Source organism: Paroedura picta, chromosome 3, assembly GCF_049243985.1.
Source record: "Paroedura picta isolate Pp20150507F chromosome 3, Ppicta_v3.0, whole genome shotgun sequence".
Taxonomy (NCBI): Eukaryota; Metazoa; Chordata; class Lepidosauria; order Squamata; family Gekkonidae; genus Paroedura; species Paroedura picta.
Window position 1 is genome coordinate 69,547,731 of NC_135371.1, and position 26,387 is coordinate 69,574,117.

The 26,387-nt window shown below is 47.8% G+C and overlaps 1 protein-coding gene across 1 annotated transcript in view; it reads right to left on the reverse strand.

Moving 5' to 3' along the window:
* Positions 1–22,870: 22,870 nt before the first annotated feature.
* The window catches only part of HRH2 (histamine receptor H2), a 107,166-nt gene continuing 103,649 nt past the window's right edge, over positions 22,871–26,387 (reverse strand). Inside the window, exon 3 of the mRNA XM_077326376.1 lies at positions 22,871–23,035. Within this exon, the coding sequence (XP_077182491.1) occupies positions 23,029–23,035 (7 nt within the window). The 3' untranslated portion in view covers positions 22,871–23,028. The remainder of the gene's footprint in view (positions 23,036–26,387) is intronic.

Here is a 26,387-nt window from a genome sequence, read left to right on the forward strand (position 1 = left end):
TTTTCCCAGGTTCTTCAAAGGTACTTTGGGTTTTTACATCCTTCGCTCTCTCCCCCTCCGCTCTCTCCAGACCGTCGGCTCCGTCCAAAAGCTCCCCCTTAATCCCACGGATTTCCTTTTCCAGCTTATTGACTGCTTTCAGTATCTTTGAGTTTCCTTCGCATAACAAATGGAAAGGCTGTGCCTTAGTTAATTCCTCCATAGTTCTAGGCAGTCACAAATTATAAACAGAAAGTCTCGTGAGGTCTCGCGGGAGCACGAGCGATCCCAAATTATCAGTTTGTCGATCTCCGTATCAAGTCAACATCCCCCACTGAACTTTCACCGACAACACTTCAAAGCTGTCTCTTTGTTTGGTTAGTGGGAGTCTCTCACTCGACGAAAGAGGGAATTCACTTGTAAATTGGTTGAGGGGGGGGGAGAGCTTGTGGGAAAAGAAAGGGAGAAGCCAGAAAGCTTTCAATCCTTACTGTTGTAAACTTCAGCTTCTGTCAGCACTCCTGTCAGTCTGGTAAAAGATGGTCTGGGAAGAATGTAGAGTCAGCTGGTCGTTTCAAGCTTAGAAAGTTGTTTGCGACAAGGACACCATCGTGACCTTGAGCACACGCCGCTGTTGATCTGGGGAGGTTGGTATCCCTACCTCCCCACGGATCTGTAGGACCCTCAGGGTGCCGTTCCTGGTTCCTGGGGCGACCGGCGAGCAGATTTGCGTATCTGCTCAGGTCAGCCAGGTGCAGATGCTCCTGACCCTCGGCATGGCTTAAGAGCTGAACAGAAGTCCAGCTTTTACGGCGCCATCTTCAGTCGACTCTCAGAGCTGTCATTTCTAAGACTCAGCACGGGTTTCGCAAGAGCAAGTCATGTCAGACCAACCTTATCTCTTTTTTTTTTTTTTGAGAAAGTGACTATCTTGCTGAATCAGGGGAATGCTGTGAACATAGTTTATCTGGATTTCAGCAAAGCTTTTGCTAAGGTTCCACATGATATTCTTGTTCAGAAGTTGAACAAGCAGTATGGATCCTAATTCTTTCAGGTGGATCAATAACTGGTTGACAAATCGTAACCAGCATATGCTCATATAATTGTACTCAGCATCTTCTTGGAAAAGAGTGACAAGTGGAGTACCCCAAGGATCTGTCCTGGGGCCTGTGTTTTTCAACCTATTTATAAATGATTTGGATGAGGGATTAGAGGGTATACATTAAATTTGCAGATGATACTAAACTGGGAAGGGTAGCAAACACAACTGAAGACAGAAACAGAATACAACTGAAGACAGCAACAGATCTTGATAGGCTCGAGAAGTGGGCTAAACTGAATAAAATGAATTTCAATTGGGATAAATCTAAAGTTCTACATTTAGGTAGGAGAAACCAAATACACCAATATAAGATGGGGGAGACATATCTTGGCAGTAGCAAGTGCGAAAAGGATCTAGGAGTCTTAGTAGATCTTATATTGAACATGACTCAACAGTGTGACTCAGTGGCTCAAAAGGCAAATGGGATTTTCGGCTGTATCAAACGGAGTATTGTGTCCAGATCATGGGAGGTGATGCTACCACTGTATTCTGCTCTGGTTCGGAGTCACTTGGAGTACTGTGTTCAGTTTTGGGCACCCCAGTTGAAGAGGGATGTTGACAAACTGGAACATGTCCAGAGGAGGGCAACAAAGATGGTGAGGAGTTTGGAGACCAAGACATATGAAGAACGGTTAGGGGAGCTTGGTCTGTTTAGTCTCGAGAGGAGATGACTGAGAGGGGATCTAACAAACCATCTTCATTTAAAAGGGTGCTAGATGGAGGATGGAGTAGAATTGTTCTCTCTTGCCCCAGAGGGACAGACCAGAACGAATGGGATGAAATTACTTGAAAAGAAATTCCATCTAAACATCCGGAAGAAGTTCCTGACAGAGCGGTTTCTCAGTGGAACAGGCTTCTTCAGGAGGTGGTGCGTTCTCCATCTTCGGAAATTTTTAAATAGAGGCTAGATAGGCATGTGATGGAGAGGCTGATTCTGTGAAGGCAAAAGGGTGGCAGGTTACAGTAGATGAGTGATAGGGATGTGAGTGTCCTGGATAGAGCAGGGGATTAAACTGGATGACCCATGAGGTCCCTTCTAACTCTATTATTCTATGATTCTATGATTCTATGACTGGAAGTTGTCATTCGGGGTTAAGGAAACGATACCTTGTCGGTTTTGTATTAATTTCAGCCACATTCCTATTGCTGACAGGCAGATTTAGTCTTGGACCATTAACATTCCTGTGGGGGGGGGGGCAGGGTGGTGATTCCCTGTACTCTAAGTGAAAGGGTGTTACTGGCCTTACAAAAGGGTCATCCAGGAATAGTCCAGATGAAGGCGCTCACCTGAAGCTATGTGTGGTGTCCCAAGCTCGATGCAGAAATGGAGGCTTGGTTCCATGGGTGTATTTGGGCTCCCTTCCGGGCCCCTTGGGGCTGTCGTCCAATGATACCTTGCAGGCCCCGATGCTGGTGTTCCACCTTGGCTTGGCCCTCCCTGGGGAAACATAGGACGCCTTCTTCACATCACAAACACTCTCGATGTGGCCCCATTTCCAGCAAGCATGACACTGTACTTCTTTAAACTTGCATGTGTTTCAGGAGTGCAGGCCCCCACAGCTGGCACAACATAGCGAGCCATATCCAGCCCAGCGAGGCTCCCCCTCCACTGCTGCACCGCTGCTCCACTGCTGCACCAGCCATACACGGTGGACTTCCTTCCTGGGAAATCATCTAGACCCCTGGCCAACCAAACTGCGTGTGTGCTGGCCTCAGCGGCCACAGACTCCAACATCATATCCACTGCTTCCATGAACATCAAGGCCTGGCGCACAAAAAGCTTCTGCTGTGTAGCCTTGTCTTTGAGGCCGCAGACCAACTGGTCCCGCAGAGTCTCCTCCAAATCCCGGAAATTACAGTGATGTGCCAGCCACCGTAGTTTAGCCACATACACTGCAATGCTTTTGCTGACCTTCTAGCTCCGCAGGAAGAACGTGTGCTGCCTTATGATCTCTGATGGCCGGGGGGCAAAGTGGGTAGTCAGTGCTGCCAAAATGTCCACGATTGGCATTGCCACCAACAATGCTGGTGACACAAGAGCCTTGGCCAGCTCATCCATGGCCGGGTCACAGATGCTGAGGAAGACAGCTCACTTCCTATTGTCATCAACAATCTCGTTCACATAGAATCATGGAAGGGGCCATACAGGCCTCCTTAGGCAGCCTATTCCACTGCTGAACTACTCTGACTGTGAAAAATTTTTTCCTGATATTTAGCCTATATCGTTGTACTTGTAGTTTAAACCCATTACTGCGTGTCCTCTCCTCTGCAGCCAACGGAAACAGCATCCTGCCCTCCTCCAAGTGACAACCTTTCAAATACTTAAAGAGGGCTATCATGTCCCCTCTCAACCTCCTTTTCTCCAGGCTGAACATTCCCAAGTCCCTCAACCTATCTTCATAGGGCTTGGTCCCTTGGCCTCAGATCATCTTCGTCGCTCTCCTCTGTACCCTTTCAATTTTATCTACGTCCTTCTTGAAGTGAGGCCTCCAGAACTGCACACAGTACTCCAGGTGTGGTCTGACCAGTGCCGTATACCAGTGGTCCCCAACCTTTTTATCACTGGGGACCACTCAACGGGGACCACTCAACGCCTTTTACTGAGGCCCAGTGGGGGGGGGGTAGTTTACTCCTCTATTCTCAACCACTGCCCTAATGCTCTCTGATTGCTATGGTAATGTTTATACATCCCTTCAAAATAAGATACAGACATGCCACAACAATTAAGTGTGTTGTAAAGGGCTGGGGGGGGGGAAGGCGTCCTTGGGGCCCACCTCCAATTAGTCGAAGGACCACATGTGGTCCAAGGCCCACAGGTTGGGGATCGCTACCGTATACAATGGAACTATGACATCTTGTGATTTTGATGTGATACCCCTGTTGATACAGCACAAAATGGCTTTCGCCTTTTTTACCGCTGCAAGTACTGGACCGAGCATCGAGCCCTGAGGTACCCCGCTACTCACCTCTCTTCAGTCTGATGAAACACCATTGACAACAACTCTTTGAGTGCGGTTCTCTAACCAATTCCCTATCTACTGAACTATCTCAAAATCCAGATTGCAGTCCTTCATCAGAACATCATGGGGAACCTTGTCAAAAGCTTTACTAAAATCCAAGTAAACGACATCAACCAAATTTCCACGATCCAGCAAACCTGTTACTTGGTCAAAAAAGGAAACCAGGTTGGTCTGGCAGGACCTGTTGGAGACAAATCCATGCTGACTTCCTTGGATCACCAAATTGTCCTCCAGATGTTTGCAGATCACTCCCTTTAATATCTGCTCCATTATCTTCCCCACAACAGAGGTCAGACTCACTGGTCTGTAGTTTCCCGGGTCATTCTTCCTCCCTTTTTGGAAGATTGGAATAACGTTTGCTCTCTTCCAGTCCTCCGGGACAACTCCAGTCCTTCAAGAGGTCCCGAAGATGATGGACAAGGGCTGTGCAAGTTCTCTGGAAAGTTCTTTGAGCACTCTCGGGTGTATTTCATCCTGTCCAGGGGATTTGAACTCATCCAGTGCAGCTAAATGCCTCTCGAAATCCTCTCTGTCCATGTTAACCTGCCACCCAGACACTATCCTTTGGCCACGGCCATCTCTAGATGTGCCTAACCCCTTTGACCTGTGGGAAAAAACAGATGTAAAATAGGCATTAAGCCTTTCTGCTTTCTCTAAATCTTCCGTTAGAGTTTGTCCATCCGCACCCAACAGTGGGCCTCTTGCCTCCTTTACTTTATGTTTGCTCCTCACATAACTGAAAAATCTTTTCTTGTTACAATGGGCTTCCCTGGCCAATCTTAGCTCAGTCTCAGCTTTGGCCTTTCTGATGATTGATCTACAGTGCCTAGTAACCTGTAGGTATTCTTCTTTAGAGCTCTGTCCTTCCTTCCATTTCCTGATCATTTTCCTTTTATTTCTTAGTTCCTCTTGAAGTTCTCTGTTCATCCAAATAGGCTTCTTTGAGCTCCTGCAGTGTTTTCGTCTTTCTGGGATAGTCATTGATTGAGCATGCAATAGCTCTTGTTTGAGTAGCACCTACCCTTCACATGCTCCCTTCCCTTCCAGCATTCTCGTCCATGGTATGACACTCATCATGTCTCTGAGTTTATTAAAGTTTGCCCTACGAAAATCCAACATCCGCCTCTGGCTACAAGCTTCCTTGGCTCCCCATCTCAAAAGGAATTCTATGAGGACATGGTCACATCCCCCTAGGGTCCCCACCTCCTTCACCTCATCCACCAACTCTTGCCTGTTAAACTCACAGCATAAACTCAAAATGCTCCATGTAGCTCTCTCACCTTCCACGGTCAGGTATATGAAACTCCTCAATATGGCCCTGTGTCGCCATGGCAGCAGTACCAGGACACAGGTGAGTAAAATGTGCAAGCCCTCCACCTCGTTACCAGTGTTAAATATCCAGACTGGAGCCACTTGAGTTTAACTTGTCTTTATTAACTAATTTAGCCAACAACTGGCAATAACCAACTGCCACTCTCACTCAGGCAACAATTTAACTGCTCTACGTTCTTAAAGCGACCAGCGCCCCCTACAATATATTACATTCATCATTGGCGTATTGTGCAGGAGTGTGATGTGAATTTTGGCCTGCCGTGAAGGTTATCTATACCCCAAAAGTACAATGCGGCTGCAAGTCTATACCATCGATGTAAAATACAGCTGCAAGTATGAGCTATCACTGGTGTAGAGTACCGAGTCAAATAGGACTAACACCCTTGTGCTTTGAATTAAGAACTTTCATAAAACAACACTGGAAAGAAAGCATGGGGAAGCCAAGGTTTTCCATACAAAGCAGGATGTGATAAATAATACCTTAAGGCTCTTAAATTGGTTCCAAGCGAGGCAGGGAAAGGATTTGAATTTCATCTTGGATACATAACATGCTTTTTCTGAGCCATATTCTGGGAGGGGAGAAAAACAGCCTTCTTGGCAAATATGAAGCAACTTTCAACTAAATCTCCCTGAGCAGATAGTTGCCAGTTGCACAGATAGACCTTGACAAAATACAATTAGTTTCCAGCAGACTTTGCCATGTTCTGCTTTTCTCTCAGATCCCTATACATCAGGATCTTAAAGCATCAGCAAGTGGTATGCAATTGCTCAAAACTTTGCCGGCTCTGCAAAGTCCTTCATATTTTACGGCCATGGGGCGAAAAAGTTCCCATATCTTTTTATTGCAAAAGGGCACGCAATCAGGTCCCAGAATTGTGGGATAAACCTTGCAGATGTGCCATGGTCTGCAGGCTGTGCCATTTTAATTAATTAAAATTAATTAATTAATATCCCACCACTCCCCTGAGGCTCATGGTGGGTAACAACAGTCTTAAAAAAAAATTAAAACTCCCCATTAAAGACTCTAAAATTTCACAACATGGCAGACGCAAAACCCAACCCACTCCCACACCTACAACCGAGGTGACAAAAAAACGGAGCAAGAAAGATGTCCACTTTAAGCCCCAGGGGGAAAATAGATCTACTCTACCAACCCAAGCCTCAACTATAGACCCGGTGGAAGAGCTCCGTTTTACACAGGCCCTGCGGAACGTTACCAAATCCCACAGGGCCCACAACTCACCCGGGAGCTCATTCTACCAGGTAGGGGCCAGGACAGAGAAAACCCTGGCCCTGGTTGATTCTAGGAGCGCTTCCCTGGGGCCGGGAATGCCCAATAGGTTTTCCCCTGCAGAGTGTAATGTTCTGCGGGGGACATAGGGCGATAGGCGGTCTCGCTGGTATGTGGGTCCCAACCTGCGTAAAGCCTTGAAGGTTAAAACCAAAACCTTGACCCGGATCCGGGCAGCAATTGGCAACCAGTGCAGCTGCCTCAGCACAGGCAGGATGTGGGCCCACCAAGGTGTACCAGTGAGGACCCTAGCAGCTGCATTTTTCACTAGCTGAAGTTTCCTGACCAAGGACAAGGGTAGGCCCGCATAGAGCGAGTTACAGTAATCTATTCTGGAGGTGTTCCACTCCACCCTGTTCTTTTCCTCTTTCTTATTAAGTTCAGAATTACTGGCAAGAGTTGCAACCTTTGCATCCTGCCGTGTTTACTGGTCAAGGAGTTGCATTCCATTTTGCTATGGATGGTTTGCCCTTTTGAGACAGTACACTATTAGTTCAGGGCTTCCATGGCTTTCTATAGAACTGACACACCACATAGAATTGCTATTTTTCTCTTTTTGCTGCAGTTCCACAATAAGGAAACCTTCAAATGTGATGTGAGTCAGACTTATTGTAGTTTAGTGGCAATTTTGCTGAATGACAAGAAGCTGTTGAATCACAGGGTTAGAATACAAGTGTGTTTAAATCTATTTTTCTGCACCAAAGGAAAGCCCTGAACATATGAAGCTGCCTTATACTGAACCAGAACACTGGTCTGTCAGGGTTGGGATTGTCTACTGCAGGGGTCCCTCCCTAACATTTTGGGTTTGTGGGCAACCTTGAAATTATATGGTGGGCACATCCACAAAATGGTTGGCGCACACTGGCTGTCTTAGGAGGTGGAGCCAGTCAAAAAATGGCTGCTACCATCAGCTGCACAGTGAAGAAGCTGCTATGGTGGCAGCTGCTGCCAAAGCAAAAATTTAAATATCTTCAAAGCCAGTCAAAGCCAATCAAATCTCCCAGTGGCCAATCAGAGGCTTTGCCAGGAAAAGCCCTACCTAACTGCAAACTTTCTAAAAGCACTTGGTTTTAGAAATGTTGGTGGAAGCCGTGATACCTTGTCTATTGTGACTGATATCATCTCTTCAAGGTCTTGGTCAGATTTTACATAATTGTAAAATCAACTAAACCACAGCAAAAACTCTCAATTGTAACTTTCCACCAACTTCATTACCCTTCACAAAAGGCTTTCTGCAACAAAATACTTTTACCTACTCTCCAAAAATACAAGGAATAGAGAGGCCGTCCATATGTGTTCAGGCAAAATGCTCCACTACAAGGGTCCAACTTTCAGTCATGCTCTAGGATGAGCTGAAAGACATCGGATCAGTTTAAGGGAAGATACAACAAAGTGGAAGTCATCCAAAGAATGAATAAACATTAAAACACGGCCGGGATTTACCAGGGCCACTGTTGATGCGGCGGTGAGGCTGGGCGAGAAGGAGGCGCGGGAAAAGGGACACTGGTGTGCGATGCACACGCTGCGTCAAAGGAGGGGGCGGTTCTTAAGGGGCCGTGTGTGCGCCGCCCGCTCTCTTCCTCCTCAGCAGCTGAGCAAGTGCTTGTTCTGTGGCCACTCTGTGAGAGCTCCAGCCGTGGCAGATGAGAAGCGCCGGTGACAGTTGAAAGAAAGAAAGAAAGAGAGAGAGAAGAGAAGAGAGGAGAGGAGAGGAGAGGAGAGGAGAGGAGAGGAGAGGAGAGGAGAGGAGAGGAGAGGAGAGGAGAGGAGAGGAGAGGAGAGGAGAGGAGAGGAGAGGAGAGGAGAGGAGAGGAGAAGAGAAGAGAAGAGAAGAGAAGAGAAGAGAAGAGAAGAGAAGAGAAGAGAAGAGAAGAGAAGAGAAGAGAAGAGAAGAGAAGAGAAGAGAAGAGAAGAGAAGAGAAGAGAAGAGAAGAGGCGCTGGGAAGGAACGGCTCGAGAAGAAGGGAAGAGGGAGAGCTCTGCTGTGGGGGCAACAGGATGGGTCCTGTGAAGCAGGGGGGAGGGACCCATGGACCCATGGGGGAGGGACCCATGGACTCACCCAGCAGAGACCCATGGACTCATCATGGGACACATGGAGGCAGGAGAATCTGGCGCCAGGCACGGCAGCCAGCGGGCCAGTGCCGCTCGGGCTAGAGCCGTGTGGGCTAGAGCCACATGGGCTGCAGTCCAGCCTTCGGCCCCCAGGTCACATGCAGCGGGGGACAGCCGGCCAAGGGGGGAAGAAAAAAGGGGGGACCACGGAGGCCACAGGGGTGGGGGAAACCCAGCCAAGCCCAACCACATCGAGTAGGCCAACTGGGCCCCTTCCAGGCGGCCAGCACGCAGGAGGGAACAAGGTGCAGCAGCAACGGTCCATTGCCCTCCACAACCAAGGGGCAGGGAAAGATACCTCCACAGGCCAGGGGTTTCCTTAGAGAGCCCTGGACCATGGTCATCCCCTGAAGGAGCGGGGCCCAGGGCAGCAGAAGGGGAGAGTGCGACAGGGCCCAAGGGCCACAGGGGGCAGGCTGCCAGGCACTCCCCTGAATCAAGTGACAGGGATAGCAGCCCGGTGGCAGGGACTTCCACCCAGACAGGCGATGCCAGGGCATATTGGAAAGGGTATGCCCATGACATGACATGCCTAGCAAAGTCAGGGGTGGCAAGATGCCAGGCCAGCAGCTCGGAGACATCCTCGGAGTCATCACAGGAAGAGAGCTCAGGCCTGGAGGAGTCCCCTCGGCCGGGGTCCCAGCTGAGGGAGAAGCGCTGGAAGCGAAGGTGGAGGTGTGGGAGGTGGCGCTCAACCCACTGCTCCCATGTTTCTGGCGAGTCCTCCTCAAGTGAGGAGGGCACAAGGGCACACACAGACAGCCGCTTCTGGCTGGAAGGGGTCTTTGTCCTGGGTTTGCCGACTTGGCTTCACAGGCGCCAGGTGGAGGCCAAGCGTTTGGTGGAGGCAGGCAGCATGACAGGGTCCATCAGGGAACCGCCAGACCATTATGCCAATGGTGAGACGCCTCCTGGCATTCACCTGGCCAAGCGGCTTAGAGAAAGGGCCCTGGAAGGATATTATGTGGACATATTTGCCTTCCTGCGCTTAGGTCACAAAGGGGGAGACACAGGCAAATGGGCGGAAAAGGCCAAGAAGGAGAAGCCGACATGTGAGCGTAATTTTTCTAACTGGCTGCGAGCTTATGCGGAATACTTGGCCTTAATAGCTGCGGCATACCCGGGCAGGGGGTGGCACTTGGCAAAACTCCTGGCCCATGTGCTGGAGGCTAGGGAGCAGGCGGGGAGGATGCAGCTTTAGATTGTGATCAAGATGTCAGGGAACGGGCGGCATATAATCCATTGGCCCAGTGGGATTTAAGGAACCACGATGATTGGTTAGTTAAGGTAGGTCCCAATGTGCGTCAGACAAGGGACAAAGAGCACAGGGGGACCTTCACCAGGCCTTCCATGCTGGGACTTCAATAGAGCAGCCTGCAAGTGCCTGCAATGCCGGTACAGCCACATGTGTGAAGTCTATGGCAGTGGTCCCCAACCTTTTTATCACCGGGGACCGGTCAACGCTTGACAATTTTACTGAGGCCCGGGGGGGTAGTCTTTTGCTGAGGGACATCACCACCGCTGCCTGAGCCCCTGCTCCACTTGCTTTCCCACCGGCATCCCTGACTTCCCGCCGCCCACTGGGGGGCGCTGCCAGCAGCAGCTGCGCAGTGCCATGCTGAGAGGGAGCCCCAGCCATGGTGGCCGCTGGTGAGCACCAAAGGTGAGCCGGCAGCAAAGTGGAGGGCAGCCCCCGAGGCATCAGCTGGGGAGGAGGACGAGGAGGAGCTGCGGCCCGGTACTGACTGCTCCACGGACCGCTACCGGTCCCCGGACCGGAGGTTGGGGACCATTGGTCTATGGGAGCAGCCATGCAAGCCAAAAGTGTGCAAGGGCAGGGGGACAAGTGCAGCCCTTTCAAGGGACCTGGTACTCCTCTCAGAAGGAGAGGGCTGGGATCAGGTGGACCTTCCAACGCTACAAAGGCCAACTAAGATCCAGGAGCAGGAACTTGGTGGAATGTCACTAGTATGGGGTGGCATCCAAAGTTGTTGCTTTTAAAATGCAGTTGTCTTATTGCAGCTGCACAGTAGCATGCTGCAAGCACCTTCGATTTAAATCCTCGTGGTTCAGGTTTTGCACGTGCATTTTTGCCTTAGTTTTTTGATTGAAAGGGAACAGAAAGGAATGCAGGCAAAGGGGGAAAACCTAATGTTGAAACTGACAAGCAATTACAAATTGTGGAGCACTATTGGATTCTCTGGTGTGTTATCAGCCACTGTAAAAAATGGGAAACAGTCACATGATCTCATAATACAGGGGAATATGTTGAGAATACAAAAAATATAGTAGAACCACAGAGGAACCACCCTGAGCTCCTGGGGAGGCAGAATTTAAATGTGATGAATAAATAAAGGTTCAAGCAAAGGTTGGATACACACTTTTCTTGGATGCTTTAGGATGCTTAGGGCTGATCCTGCGTTGAGCATGGGGTTGGACTAGATGGCCTGTATGGCCCCTTCCAACTCCATGATTCTATGATTCTATGATTCTAACCCATTGACGCTGTAAGCTGTCATTGTTGGCAACCTGTGAGTGCATGCATATCTGTGCAAAGTTGGCTGCAACTCCACTATGCTTTGCTCTGGGTTGCAATTTACGTGGGTGAGGAATCCTCTGGCAGAAGCTCTAGGGAGCTTTTTTAGTCTTGTGCCACTAATTTAGTCTTGTGCCACTAAATGGGGGGGGGGGGTATTTTTGCCGATGTCCTAATAATAATGCTGCATAGTAACCCTAATTTCCTGCCCTTCCTGGCAAATTTGCATGGTTTTCTTTTTGTGATTTTCTAATTTGATTCTGCATACAGATTGTAATTTTGGCATTTTTTTAGAGCTTATCCTGTGTGGATTGGACTCTGTCCATCAAATTGATCTATCCCAAGTGATTCTTAAGTTTTGCAGAAAGTCCATGTGGCTCAGCTGCCATTTTTCATGTTATGCTTCATAGACTGCCAAATTGTCCCCCCAACTTTGTCTGGGATTTATGAACTGGAGGTCCTGCCTAGTGGAAGGCACTGTGTTAGATCTACCTGGTTGTTCCTGAGTATGGATGCAGTTGGGGTGGGTGATCTTCTGACTGGAATACTGGAGGAATGTTGTTCCACCAACTGTTGGAGTTTTAGATTGTATTATTGTATTTTATTGGGAATTAGTTGAATGGGTTTTAATGGAAATTGTTGTTTTTTATTCTTTTATCCTGTTGTAAACTGCCTGAGGTCAACTGCATCAGGAGGGATGGGGTATAAATAAAATAATAAATAAATAAAATAAAAATAAAGCATTAAAAGAGAAATGTTTTCAAAGCGTTAGGCTTCCCATCCCAGTCTCTCTCTCTCTCTCTCTCTCTCTCTCTCTCTATTTCATTCTGGACTGATGATCCCTGCCAGAGGGGTGCCATTTACCTTCTCCCTGATCTTCCTGTCAACTCAATAATGACAGGGAGCTAAACCCTGTGCAGCTCTTTTAAAACTCTCCCCATTTTATTTTTTTAATTTAGTGATCCAAGACTTGTGATAGGCTTATATTGATAGACTCATGCTGCTTGTAAAAAAACTGAATTTAAAAACAAGGGGGAAAATGGAGCTTGTACACTGATGAAGTGGGGAGGATGACAGAAGGTGCAGAGTGGGTGGAACAACCTCAGTGTGGATGGGAGAGTGACTTGCAAGGGGTTACAAAAGAGCAGTGGGGAAGTCAGAAGCTGTATGCTTTTGAATTACCTTTGGCTTGGAAGCACTCTCAGAAAGCAGTGACCAGAAAGCAAACTGAGCACTGAAGGGAAGAAAATCAATGCAGAATGACAACAACAACAACAACGAATTCCTTGCCGTGACGAGGGGGCTAGCTAGCCTATTGCAGAGGCACGACAGATATGGTCAACGTTCAGTCCAGGCTTTGGATAGCTACCTTTACATTCTGGCTAAAACTACTTTTCCAACATCAAGGTCTTGCAAGTCTAATAGTGATCGACACATTCGTCGCACCTTGGCAAATTGCACTCACTAAAAAGTTGTGCTACTATGGTCTCTCATATCAATTGTTTTGGTCTATGGGTTATGACAAGGCTATAGATCTTGTTAAGGCAAGAGTGATAGACGTAGAGAGGCAACATGATCTCAACAATATTCAGGACCCACTTTTTAGGAAATCTCCTAAACAGGAACACCCAGATGCAATATCTAAGAAAAGTGGTAAATCCTGAGCACAGGAGATCCTTTACCCTCCTTCGTCACAATGCCCTGCCCTCTGCTTACTTGAGTGGGAAATTTGATGGACTCCCTCTCAAGGATCGACTCTGTATCTGCAGTGAGGGTCAAGTAGAGAACACAGAACACATCTTATTTGAGTGCAAGCTGTATAATCATATTTGCACAGGTGCATTAGTATCAATGCTTATAGAATGCCCTCACGACCCGAGAAAGCATCACCTGCCAATATTGCTATCAGATACAGATAATTTGTTAACTAGGAAAGTAGCAAAATTTGCATGGCTAGCTTTAAGAATTAGGAAAGAATGGGTCACTCATGTATAGCCATAATAGGTCCACAGAACTTCTTATGTTTTTTGGTTAGTAGATACCTCTTAATCTTGTCCTTTGTTTTAAATTTTAACAGCTTTATTAGTTTTATTGCTTTTAAGGCTCATTTTATCCGTGGAAAATAGTCAACGGCAGTTAATGCTTCTAAATGTTGGCTTTTATGGTGTAGAAGTTTTAAGTTTTATTGTTGATGCATTTTTAACCTTTTAATGTATTACCCTCCCTTTTACAAACTGCTATTCTATAGTAGTGCTTCTAAAATGTTGGTCTTAAATGACCGTAAATAAATAAATAAATCCAATGAAGAATGACAAAAAACCCCCAATGGACATGTATGGTGAAACCGAGGGAAAATATCTGTGAATAATATGCCCTAGTTGAAGAAGCAAAATGAATGTAAAACATTAGAAAATCAAAGATCTAGTCCAGCATTCTACTAGGATTGCCACATCCAGCTTGGGAAATCCCTGGAAATTTTAAAGTGAACCCTGGAGGGGGCAAAATTTCTGGAGAGGATGGAATTCAGTGGGGACATGATTCCATAGATCTCAGCATCACCTTTGAACATAGAAGGTTCCGTTAGCTACAGCAGCTAATTCAGGCCCATGCAGTATGCCATGCAAATAGAACCTGTGTGCCTATAAATTCTCTGTAAGACTTACTGGTTTCATGGGGGCTTACTCCCATATAAATGTGCATCAGATCATCACTTTAGTCAGGTATGTAAAAATGGTACTTCTAGAGAGGAAAAGGCAATAGGGAAATGGCTCCTTATTATGTTCTCACACCTCCTTTGCCATAGCAATTGCTTTATTATATCCGCTATATATGGCTATATCCATATATGTATGACTCAGTGCAAAAGGTCCCAGGATCAGACCCTGGCATCTCCATTTCAGGAAATAAGTGTTATGAAAAAGCTGCCTGAGACACTAGAGGCCTGCAGCCAGTCAGAGTAGACAGTCCTGACATTGATAGAGCAGTGGTCTGACTGCAGCTTCATGTCCTTAGCCTACAAATGCCTTCAGGTATGTTGATGCTGGGGTGATGGAGGGAGTGGAGTAGGATGGATATGGGACCAGTTTACTGGGGCCATTGTTTGGTTTCTTTTGCCATCCTGTATCTATTTCCCATACTTCATGTCTTATTATATCATGTTCAGCCTTACCTGTAGAGCAACTTAATGATTATTGTACATAACTAGAAATAAAGCGGGCACTAGTGCGTGGGGAGGAAGAATGTCGCGAAGGAAGGTAGAAGAGGGGAGCAGGAGTGGGAGGGAGAAAGGAGGGGAAGAGGATTTTGCAGGGATGGATAGAAGGGAGAGGAACAGGAAGGGATCGAGGAAGTAAGAGAGGAAGTAAGTGAGAGGGAGAAACAGAGAGAGAAGAAGGAGATGGAGAAAGGGAGGAAGGAAAGAAGGAAGGGAAGAAGGGAAGAAGGCAGGCAGGGAGTTAGATAGAATGGGATGAGAGAGGGGCATATGTGAAGGAGCGGGTTGGCGGGGGGAAGTGGGAGGGAGATGGCAGTGTGTGTGTGTGTGTGCGCGCGTTTGTGTGGGTAAAATGTGTGTGTGTGTGTGCGTGCGTTTGTGTGGGTCCGGAGGGGAGGGTTAAGGGAGAGGCAAGGTAGGATGGGCAGGGGGAAGAGCAGTGTGTGTGTGTTGGGTGGACTTCTGCCGGGCCCAGGGGAATCCGGGCCCTGGCAGAAGCCTAAGAAGGATGGCGGCGGGCGGCAGAGGCTTGTTCTGGGGCTAGGCGCACCCTCGCAGCCGCAAGGGAGCGCCTGGGCCCAGCAGAAGCCAGGAAACGCTGGCGGAGGGCGGGGGAGGCTTCTGCCGGGACCAGGCGCTCCTTCGCGGCAGCGAGGGAGCAGCTGGGCCCGGCAGAAGGCTCGTGAGGAAGGGACCCGGGGCGGGAAAGGAGCAGGGACGCCGCGTCTTTGTCCCTGCTCCTTTCCGTAGTGGGAGGAGGGCGGCTGGAGGACTCACCGGGCAGGCAGCGTCCTCTGCCTGTGCGGCGACTCCCCAGCCAGGCCAAGCGAGGCTTGGGCAAGCGGCCAATGGGGAGCCGCACTTTGTGCGGTTCCCCATTGGCCGCTTGGCCTTGGATGGACTCCTGATTGGGCCCCCTGAGTTTTTATCCCAGACAGAGCCCGCCCTATCTCCTCCCACATTGCCCTTACTCTTTTATTTCTCCCGCTCCACAGGAGCGGTCAAAGATGAGGCTTTCTATCACACAGAAATCCGATCTCAGCGAAACAAAAAGCACAGAAGAAGCTATATACTCACCTGAAAACAAGGACAAGATCTCTTTGAGATGCTAGAAAGAGTTCCCATATGAAAGTTATAAATGGTATAGTCTCAAGAGGTATTTCCACAATGTTCCATAATCTCCTATCTGGAGTCTCCCCAAAATAGAAAACATTTTACAACTTTAATAAACTCAGAGACATGATGAGTGTCATACCATGGACGAGAATGCTGGAAGGGAAGGGAGCATGTGAAGGGTGGGCGCTACTCAAACAGGAGCTATTGCATGCTCAATCAATGACTTTCCCAGAAAGACGAAAACACTGCAGGAGCTCTAAGAAGCCTATTTGGATGAACAGAGAACTTCAAGAGGAACTAAGAAAGAAAAGGAAAATATTCAGGAAATGGAGGGAAGGACAGAGCTCTAAAGAAGAGTACCTACAGGTTACTAGGCACTGTAGATCAATCATCAGGAAGGCCAAAGCTCAGAGTGAGCTAAGATTGGCCAGGGAAGCCCATTGTAACAAGAAAAGATTTTTCAGTTATGTGAGGAGCAAACGTAAAGTAAAGGAGGCAATAGGCCCACTGTTGGGTGTGGATGGACAAACTCTAACGAAAGATGCAGAGAAAGCAGAAAGGCTTAATGCCTATTTTACATCTGTTTTTTCCCGCAGGTCAAAGTGTTTAGGCACATCTAGAGATGGCCGTAGCCAAAGGATAGTATCTGGGTGGCAGGTTAACATGGATAGAGAGGTTGTCAAGAGGCATTTAGCTGCACTGGATGAGTTCAAATCCCCTGGTCTGGATGAAATGCACCCGAGAGTACTCAAAGAACTTTCCAGAGAACTTGCACAGCCCTTGTCCATCATCTTCGGAACCTCTTTAAGGACTGGAGATGTCCCGGAGGACTGGAAAAGAGCAAACGTTATTCCGATCTTCAAAAAAGGGAGGAAGGATGACCCAGGAAACTACAGACCAGTGAGTCTGACCCCTGTTGTGGGGAAGATAATGGAGCAGATATTAAAGGGAGCGATCTGCAAACATCTGGAGGACAATTTGGTGATCCAAGGAAGTCAGCATGGATTTGTCTCCAACAGGTCCTGCCAGACCAACCTAGTTTCCTTTTTTGACCAAGTAACAGGTTTGCTGGATCGGGTTGATGTCATTTACTTGGATTTTAGTAAAGCTTTTGACAAGGTTCCCCATGATGTTCTGATGGATATGTTGAAGGACTGCAATCTGGAATAGGGAATTGGTTAGAGAACCGCACTCAAAGAGTTGTTGTCAATGGTGTTTCATCAGACTGGAGAGAGGTGAGTAGCGGGGTACCTCAGGGCTTGGTGCTTGGCCTGGTACTTTTTAACATATTTATTAATGATCTAGATGAGGGGGTGGAGGGACTACTCATCAAGTTTGCAGATGACACCAAATTGGGAGGACTGGCAAATACTCCGGAAGATAGAGACAGAGTTCAACGAGATCTGAACACAATGGAAAAATGGGCAAATGAGAACAAGATGCAATTTAATAAAGATAAATGTAAAGTTCTGCATCTGGGTCAGAAAAATGAAAAGCATGCCTACTGGATGGGGGATACGCTTCTAGGTAGCACTGTGTGTGAACGAGACCTTGGGGTACTTGTGGACTGTAAACTAAACATGAGCAAGCAGTATGATGCAGCGGTAAAAATGGCAAATGCCATTTTGGGCTGTATCAACAGGGGCATCACATCAAAATCACAAGATGTCATAGTCCCATTGTATACGGCACTGGTCAGACCACACCTGGAGTACTGTGTGCAGTTCTGGAGGCCTCACTTCAAGAAGGACATAGATAAAATTGAAAGGGTACAGAGGAGAGCGACGAAGATGATCTGGGGCCAAGGGACCAAGCCCTATGAAGATAGGTTGAGGGACTTGGGAATGTTCAGCCTGGAGAAAAGGAGGTTGAGAGGGGACATGATAGCCCTCTTTAAGTATTTGAAAGGTTGTCACTTGGAGGAGGGCAGGATGCTGTTTCTGCTGGCTGCAGAGGAGAGGACACGCAGTAATGGGTTTAAACTTCAAGTACAACGATATAGGCTAGATATCAGGAAAAAGTTTTTCACAGTCAGAGTAGTTCAGCAGTGGAATAGGCTGCCTAAGGAGGTGGTGAGCTCCCCCTCACTGGAAGTCTTCAAGCAAAGGTTGGATACACACTTTTCTTGGATGCTTTAGGATGCTTAGGGCTAATCCTGCGTTGAGCAGGGGGTTGGACTAGATGGCCTGTATGGCCCCTTCCAACTCTATGATTCTATGATTCTATGAGTCAAGAGTAGGCGAGTTACAGTAGTCTAGTCTGGAAGTGACCATTGCATGGATCACAGTAGCTAGGTGTTCCAAGGACATATAGGGCGCTCGTAGCCGTGCCTGGCAAAGATGAAAAAAAGCCGTCTGAGCCTCCATAGACAGGGAGGCATCAAAAGTCACTCCCAAGTTTCTGACCACTGCTGTAGATGTTAATTGTACACAATTCAGGCATGGGAAATGCGCTTCATGATCCTGTCCCCTTCTTCCTAGCCACAGGACCTCTGTCTTGGAGGGGCTGAGTTTCTGGCGACTCTGCCCGAGCCATCCAGCCACTGCTTCCAAACAACTGGTGAATGTATCTGGGGGGAGTCCGACTGGCCGCCCATTAGGAGATAGAGCCTGGTGTCATCTGCATATTGGTGGCACCCTAGCCCATAACCCCGAATCAGCTGGGGCAGAGGGTGTATGTAGATGTTGAACAACGTGGGGGAGCGTACCACAAGGGAGCTCACAGGGATCCAATAGTTCATCCCCCACTGCCACCCTCTGTGTCCGGTTCTGGAGGAAGGAGACAGCACAGTCCCCCTAATTCCAGTCCCGACGAGGCGGTGAATCAATAGCTCGTGGTTGACCACATCAGATGCGGCCAACAGATCTAATGACACAAGAATGGCGGACCCGCCTCAATCCAGCTGGCGTCGGATATCATCCGTCAGAGCAACCAGCTCAGTCTCCACTCCATGGCCAGGACGGAAACCAGACTGGTATGGGTTGAAGGCCGAAATTTCCTCCAAGAAAATTAGGAGCTGGTCTGCCCGCTCTACTACCTTCCCTAGAGACGCAAGTTGCGAGACAGAGCGGTAGCTGGTGGGGTCCCGCCCATCCAGTGATGGTTTTTTCAGCAGAGGGCGAACCATGGCTTCCTTAAGCCCGTCAGGGAACTCTCCAGATGTCAAAGAGAGGTGGATAATCTTCCTCAAGGGGCCTCCTATCTGTTGGTCGCCCTGTTTAAGCAACCAGGACGGACAGGGATCCAAGGTGCACATGGTAGCCCTCACTGATCCTAGTAACTTGTCGCCGCTTAAAGCCATCAAACACTAACCCCCTCAGCAGCCACAGAGCTTCCAGTTCCACCTAATAGTAGTAAGAGCCAAGGAGACAACCTCTGGTACTCCCTGGCTGATACCATAGAATCCTTGCTCCTTCACTATCCAAATTCTTATATTACAATGGGTAGTGATTTCAATGCAAGAATAGGCTCTGGGGCAGTTGATGTAGGAGGTAATAAGAATACTCAAATAGCCACCCATGCCTATCTCTTGGATCGTTCTTCAGAGGACAGGATTGTCAACAAATTTGACCTCAAACTTCTAAAATTGCTCTCTTCGGCCAATCTATACATTTTGCATGGTACCAGCTTGGATATATCAGGAGGTGCTTATACTTAACGATCAACTTATTGAGCTAGCACGATTGATTACATCACAATCTCATTTGATTTACTTAACTTAGCCAAGTTTGAGGTTGTTGATAGCTTGTTAAGTGACCACTGTCCACTGAGACTAACACTTAAAACTACTGGCAGTTACGAAACCAGTTTCTGAACTAGCAGGTGTTACTTTACCGCGTTCTAGGAGACTCAAACGGTCCGACCAGCTTCAATCCAAATTCTCCCAGTTTTTTGCAAACCCAGAAACGGAATCTTTGAGGCATGCTATCCTTCAGATATTGATGCTATCCAAATCTGGGAAGCTATTACTACTCTCCTAAAACTGTTTCTTGTTAATAACAGACCAATCAAACCTTCACCATATTAATTTAATGGTTGGTTTGACCAAGAGTGTAAAATTCTAAAAAATATATAACACACACAATGAGAAAAGCAAGAAGTAATACTAACGAGTTTCTAGATGCCCCAACTTTTGTATTTAAGATCATAATACAAATAATTCATTAAACAAAAAAAGCTTGAACATGCCAAATCCTTATGGAAAGAATTAGATCAGGCGGTTTCTGAGAAAAATGACTCACACTTCTGGGTACTAGTCTCAAATAATTTAAACACCTGGTCCCATCAACTGGAGGCTCAAATACCAGCTAAAGATTGGGCTTCGCATTTTATGGCCTTGCATTTTAGGGTCTTTGGAGCCCCTTTGGTCTCACCCCCAACAGCCATGTCACATTTATAACATATCTCTTATGATCTAACAGATCATCCAGTTTGGCCCACAGTTTCAGAGGCTGAAATCAAAGGCCTGATCTCCTCATTGACATCTGGTAAGTCCCCAGGGGAAGATCTGATCCCTGCAGATCTTTATAAAGCCTTTCCTATACTAGCAAAAACCTTCTCACAAATTAACAACACAGGCCAAATCCCCCCTGAATGGAAACTTAGCATTGTCGTGCCTTATTACAAAAAAGGGGACAAATCAGCTCCAAATAACTACAGGCCTATTAGTCTGTTGAACATAGCAGCAAAACTGTACAGCAAGTACTTACTGATTAAGCTGAAGGAATGGGTAGATGAAAATCTTATTTTGTACCACATCAAGCTGGATTCAGAAAGGGCCTTAGCATTATTGACCAATGTCAGATACTTCAGCAATTGGTCTATTCAGGGATAAATGGCCCAAAGAAAGTGTTGTACGTTACATTTGTTGATTTGGCCGCAGCATCTTTAAACCGCCCGCGGCGCTGCCTGGATGGCCGCCAGGGAGGAGGCTCGCCCCACTTCCCTGGGCGAGGGGAAAATAGCTTCCCCTCAGCCCAGCAACTGCCCTTCCCCACCGACGGCCCTGAATCCGCCCACACCCTGCAGACTTGCCGCGGGCACCAGGACGACGCTCCGGAGATGCCGCCACCCCTCCGAGATCCCCGCCGACAACGACGAGGCCTCTGCGCAGCCGGTGCAGGCCCGGCCCGCCCTCCAAAATGGCCACCCACGACACAGGCCCAAAGACAAGCCGCCGCCCACTCTGCCACGTCACCGCCGCCGAGCCGCGCAACAAGTAAGCTCCCCTGGCTCGCGCTCCCCTTGCCTCTTCCTCGCTTTGCCCCCCGGGATCCCTGCCATGCTTCCTGCCGCACATCTCCCACCCCTCTCCCTTTCTGCCTACTCGGGGGGGGGCCGCGCCGCCAGCCTACATGCCCTCTTCTTCAGAGCCCTGCCGGCACCCACACAAGCCCTGCTAGCACCCATTGTATTTTCTGTACAATGGGCTTTATTCCTAATTTGTTTCTATAAATAGACAGCGCTTATAGAAAAAATTAGCAAACATGAACATTGATATTTCTGCTGCGGGAGTTGCACTTTGACACTTATGCTCAAATTAGAGTGGAAATTTCTGGCTCCCTAACCAACAAAATCTCAACATGCACGGGCGTCAAGCAGGGATGTGTATTAGCTCCCCTGTTGTTGAATTTATACATAAACAACATTGTAGAAAGACTCTCTGGCCTCAATTTGTTTCTCCTACACCAGGAGGTCAAAAGAATATCTATTTTACTTTATGCGGATGACACGGCCCTAATTTCCCTCAGAAAAATTGGAATGCAAAGACTACTACAACAACTTGAGGCAAATTCCAGCCCTACCTAGGGGAACTCCATGGCCTATTCTGCATCTCTTGATTTTCCCGCTTTTATTCTTGCCGATCTCCGCCCGATTCGGGCTCGGGCATTATGAGTGAACTGCAACAAACATTATTTCCGAAACGAAACAGCTTTAACATACTTGCGTCATCTGCAACGCGTTAGTTTAAATCAATTCCTGACGTTCTGACGTGTCACCATGTTTGCTCTCGTGATATTTCGTGAGACTAGAGATTGTGAGAAGTCTCAACAACCACAAGGTGGAGCCCAAGATTTCTTTTGTTTCACGCAATGTACTGCCCTGCTATGTGCTCTACTTCCCACCAGAGTGCGCCTGGATATGTTTTTTTTATTACCGTTTTTGTACACTTTTCCATTTCTGTGCTGTCTCAAACAATCTAAGCTCTCAAAACAGAGCTGAACAGTGTATTTACCCATGAAACAATTATTCCCCCTTAAAAAAAAAAAACTCTGCCGGTAACATGACTCTATAGGATGATGAATCATGGACCCAGTAGCTGTCAGCCTGCGGTGGCTCACCGAGTAGAGTGCTCAACAAGCACTTTCACCTCAACAGATGGATGCCGGTTCGAACCCCTCTCCCGTCATTGCCTTCTCTCCTTTTTAACTTTCCGTCTGTGTAACTTGCAGCAAATTTATTAATTTCTTTGCTGCGGCAGAAGATTGCACTTTCCCTCCAAACCACATCTTTCAACGGTGAAGCATTCACCGTTACCCATCTTCCAAAGTACTGCCGTTTTCAGTCCGCTATAGGAGGATGAGGCATGCAGCCAGCAACTGTCAGCCTGTGGTGGCTCACTGAGTAGAGTGCTCAACAAGCCATTTCACCTAAACAGATGGATGCTGGTTCGAACCCCTCTCCCGTCCATGCTTTCCAGTGCACATAGCAAGACTGAGTCTTGCCTTCAATGTTGCAAAGAACAGCGGACTTGTCTGCCATCTGATGCACTCTTCAGTTCTAAGTGATCTGCTGACTGCTCGCCTTCAAGTTTATTTTGAATAATGTTTTGGCCATCCCATCCAGATTTAACTCATGGCACAATTCTCCCGCCTTCTGCGTGTTTTGCTCCATTTAAATGGGGATTGAAGTGGGTCCGTGCAACAGTGGTAGCTGCACCAGCCGAGGGGACAGTACCAGAGTGGAGGGGTAACCGAGGGGACGGCAGACAGACCAAAGGAACCCTAGTCAGAAGGGAGCCCAGTGCTGAACGTGGGTGTTGGAAAGGAGCACAGTGACAAGGGGCAGGGCATGGCCCACCGCCTCCCCCCCCCACAACGGACCACCCGCACCACCAAGAAGACACAGGACGCAAAAGGCTCAATAAAATGCTTAATTTTTACTTGACAATACCAGAAACATCACAGCAGAATGGGGGAAATAAACCTTGGGGAAACAGTAACTTGGAGACACACACAACATTCCCCACCCCCACCCCCAAATTCCATAAGCAGATTTCCAACTTGGTCTCCTCAGGTGGACTGTTCCTGCTGGTCTGTATGGTCATCCCCTGCAAGGAAGGCACAACAGGCATTTCTTAATGACTATGCATGGAGCAGGGTAGCCGACAGGCCCATGGCAGCCCAACATGTCTATACTGCCATAGCACAGACACGTGACCCTCATGGTGGCCGTCAGCGCCAAACACACCTTCTCCTCTTTGCAGGACCCATGTTGGGGCCCAGCATCGACCCACATAAGGTCCATTATTTCTGCGTGGGCTGGTGGATCCCCTGGAGAGCTGGTGGCCACGGCACGTAGGGACTTAAGGTATCCCGTCCGCAGATGGTCGAACTTCACCCTGCACTGGACGGGCGTTCTGGAATACCCCTCACCCTGCAGGTGTGCCGAGACATCCCTGAAAATGTCCCAACAGTTCCTCAGATCGGAGGTCATGAGCCTCCTGGAGTACCCCTTAGCCAGGCAGTACTGCAAAAAAATCTCGACAGCACTAATCTGCCACCGCCGTCCCTCCCGACGCTCCCTATGTGTCCTCGGCATTGTGGCAAGTGGTCAGATGGGTCCCTTCCCCGCCTCTTCCTGCCACGCTTACCCAGCGGCCTCATTATGGGGTCAGGGACCGCCCCAAATGCATGTTGCCCAGCCAGCAGGACAAGGCACTTCCTCTTGGCAGTCTGCAAGATCTGCTTCATTTTCTTTAGGGAAAAAAAAACTCAATAGAAAAATACTAACATTTGTGAGAGCAGAAGGGAGCCAGTTGTGTGTAGTGGTTTGCAGTTAGGACTTCTAATCTGTCGTTCGATTATGCGGCATACCACATGTGATAATCTAGCCATGGTACTGATAAAATGGTCCTGTCCATTTTATCAGGGCTCTCTTAGATACACCCAACACACAGGGTGTCTGTTGTGGGGAGAGGAATGGGAAGGCGACTGCAAGCCGCTTTGAGCCGCCTAAGGGTAGGGAAACACGGAAGACAAGAATCAACTGTTCCTCTTTTTCTTCGTATTCATAAACTGGAAAAAAAGGATTCTAACGTTGGATGCTTATGGGGGAAGGGAAGACCAGACATCTGGATCTGTAAATACATGACAGGGGCGAGTGGAAAATGGTGGGGGAAGATACGAGGATAGGGGGGTTAATCAAGATGCGCCCTCCATTACTGTAAAGACGTGGTTGACAGGCATGCAGTGCATGTGCCGAGGAAAGGCAGCATCTCCCGGTGCTCCAAAAACAGTGATGTGATCTCGCTCAAAGAGATCAATTTAGCAAGGTAGAATAAGGACACTGCCACCCGTTTGCCGTGATCCATTTTGACTAGCGTTAGGTGGGGCAAGAGAAACTCTTTTCATTCTAAGAATGCAGATTCTGTGAGTCTGAAGTGCCTTCTCCAGCATTCATCATCGTTTTTGCTTTTGCAGAATTCTTCCCAAAACCCATCATTTGGTGATAGTGAGGGTCTTAGCGGGCATCCATTTCTTTTCAGTAGCACTCGCAGCCGTCTTCTGCTCCGACGAGAACGCATAGCCATGTCAGCTGTTATCTCTCCGGACCTGAGAATACTGAACCATGCTGCCGTGCCTGCTTCAGCACCAAAAAAAAAACTAAAGGAAAATGTCTAACATTGCCTAAATATTTTAAGTACTGTGGGATGCAGACTGCTTCCCTGGGAACCCAACGGAGGAAGACAAATACAGAGTATCGCTTTCACGGTGGCGCCCTCGTCGCTGACAGCAAGTCATACGGCGACCACTGTTGTGCAACCGAGCACTTTACTTTGAAAAGAATGACCATGCCATTTACGTGCATTCACAGAGGAGGGGCAATGTCTTGCTCTACGCTGCCCTTGAGGACCACACCCGAAGGCAGTCCTTTTTTAATAAGCGAGCTTTGAATGTAAGTGCCTAGCTCGCCTCTGCATATCAGGCCGTCACCTCCAACCACAATCACGACTTTAAGCACCGCAATAATGGCTGGACTATTGTTTTACACTAACAACCCCTTGTCCCCACAAGCAGGGCTGGATCCGTCGAATATGGAGGAACGAGAGGAGGCGAACTGCGCTTTGTAGAAAAAAACAGTGTCCCCCCTTTTTTTTAAAAAAAGTGCCCTTTGTTAAAAAAAAAAAACAGTGTGGCAGTCAACACTTGGTTTCAACGGTTTGCAAGACAGTTCAGGGCTATCCAAACCATCGATGGCATTTCTGACACGAAACAAAACGCACTTCAGTTCTGTAACAAAAGTCTGCCCAAAAAAAGGGATGAAAGGTACAACAGGCAATGGGAGCGGTACATAGGAAATGATGATGCTACTGGCGCTTTCTTCCTAGCCAAATTGGACATTGCAATAGATCAACATTGGCCACTACAATGTTAAGTGGTATGCGAGTTTCTGTCAATAACCAGCAACACAATGGAACTGCTATTAGGGAACGGCAAGTAACGCCAGAAGTGGCGAGTTAAAGTCTGTAAAGTATTCGTCATACAACTCACACGTAATAATTTGATATATGGCAAAAAGGGTCCTGCCACTTACTGCAGGAATGGCCAATTCTCTCATTGCTGGTCATTCTCCAATACCTTCTACATTTGTTTTCTTCGAGATTCCTCTTCTATTTCTCGCAATTCCTTCAGGGATTTCTGAATTATACGCTACCAATGAATAGGAGTTCACATGGGGGGGGGGGAAACTATCTCACTCCAGTCTGTCCAGAGGAACATGAGACAGAGATGATTCTGCTTTTGTTTCTGCGTAGTTATAAAACAATTGTCAGGAGAACGTTTGAAAAGTCTCTGTAGTACAGAAATACATTCTACAACGTTTTCTGTCTGTTACTGGAACACGGAGTGGTTGCTGTCGTTAATAGTAATCAATGTCCTTTATACGATATACTGTCGTTAATAGTAATCATGCGAAGATGCGACGGGTGTAGGGTGAATGCTCTTAAAGAGAAATAAGAGGAGGTTGTTAGTTTTTTAGATTGAAGGTATTTTCCATTGCGCTACGTTGGCACACACTTGTATAAACCTCATTAAGGAACTCATGGACGTAGTGTTTCCAGGACTTTGTTCAACAGTCCTAAACACACGACCATCTTGATGACCAAGGATTACACACGTCACTGATAAACCTGTGAGCAAACACGAGAACCTTGCCAATCTGTACCTCACCAACCTCATGGCGTGTCTCTTTGGAAAGGACTTAGTAGCCCACTGCGTTACATATGGAGAAGGAAAAGAGCACTGTTCATTTTGCATGTGGGGGCACTGTGTTGACGGGGTGTTTCTGCGTTTTGCTTGGGGGTGGGTGGTTTATACGGCAACAAAATACACAGTCTATGCACGTGCACACATCAAGAGTGTTGTCTCAACCGGCCCGCTTGTGAATTACTCTTGGGAGTG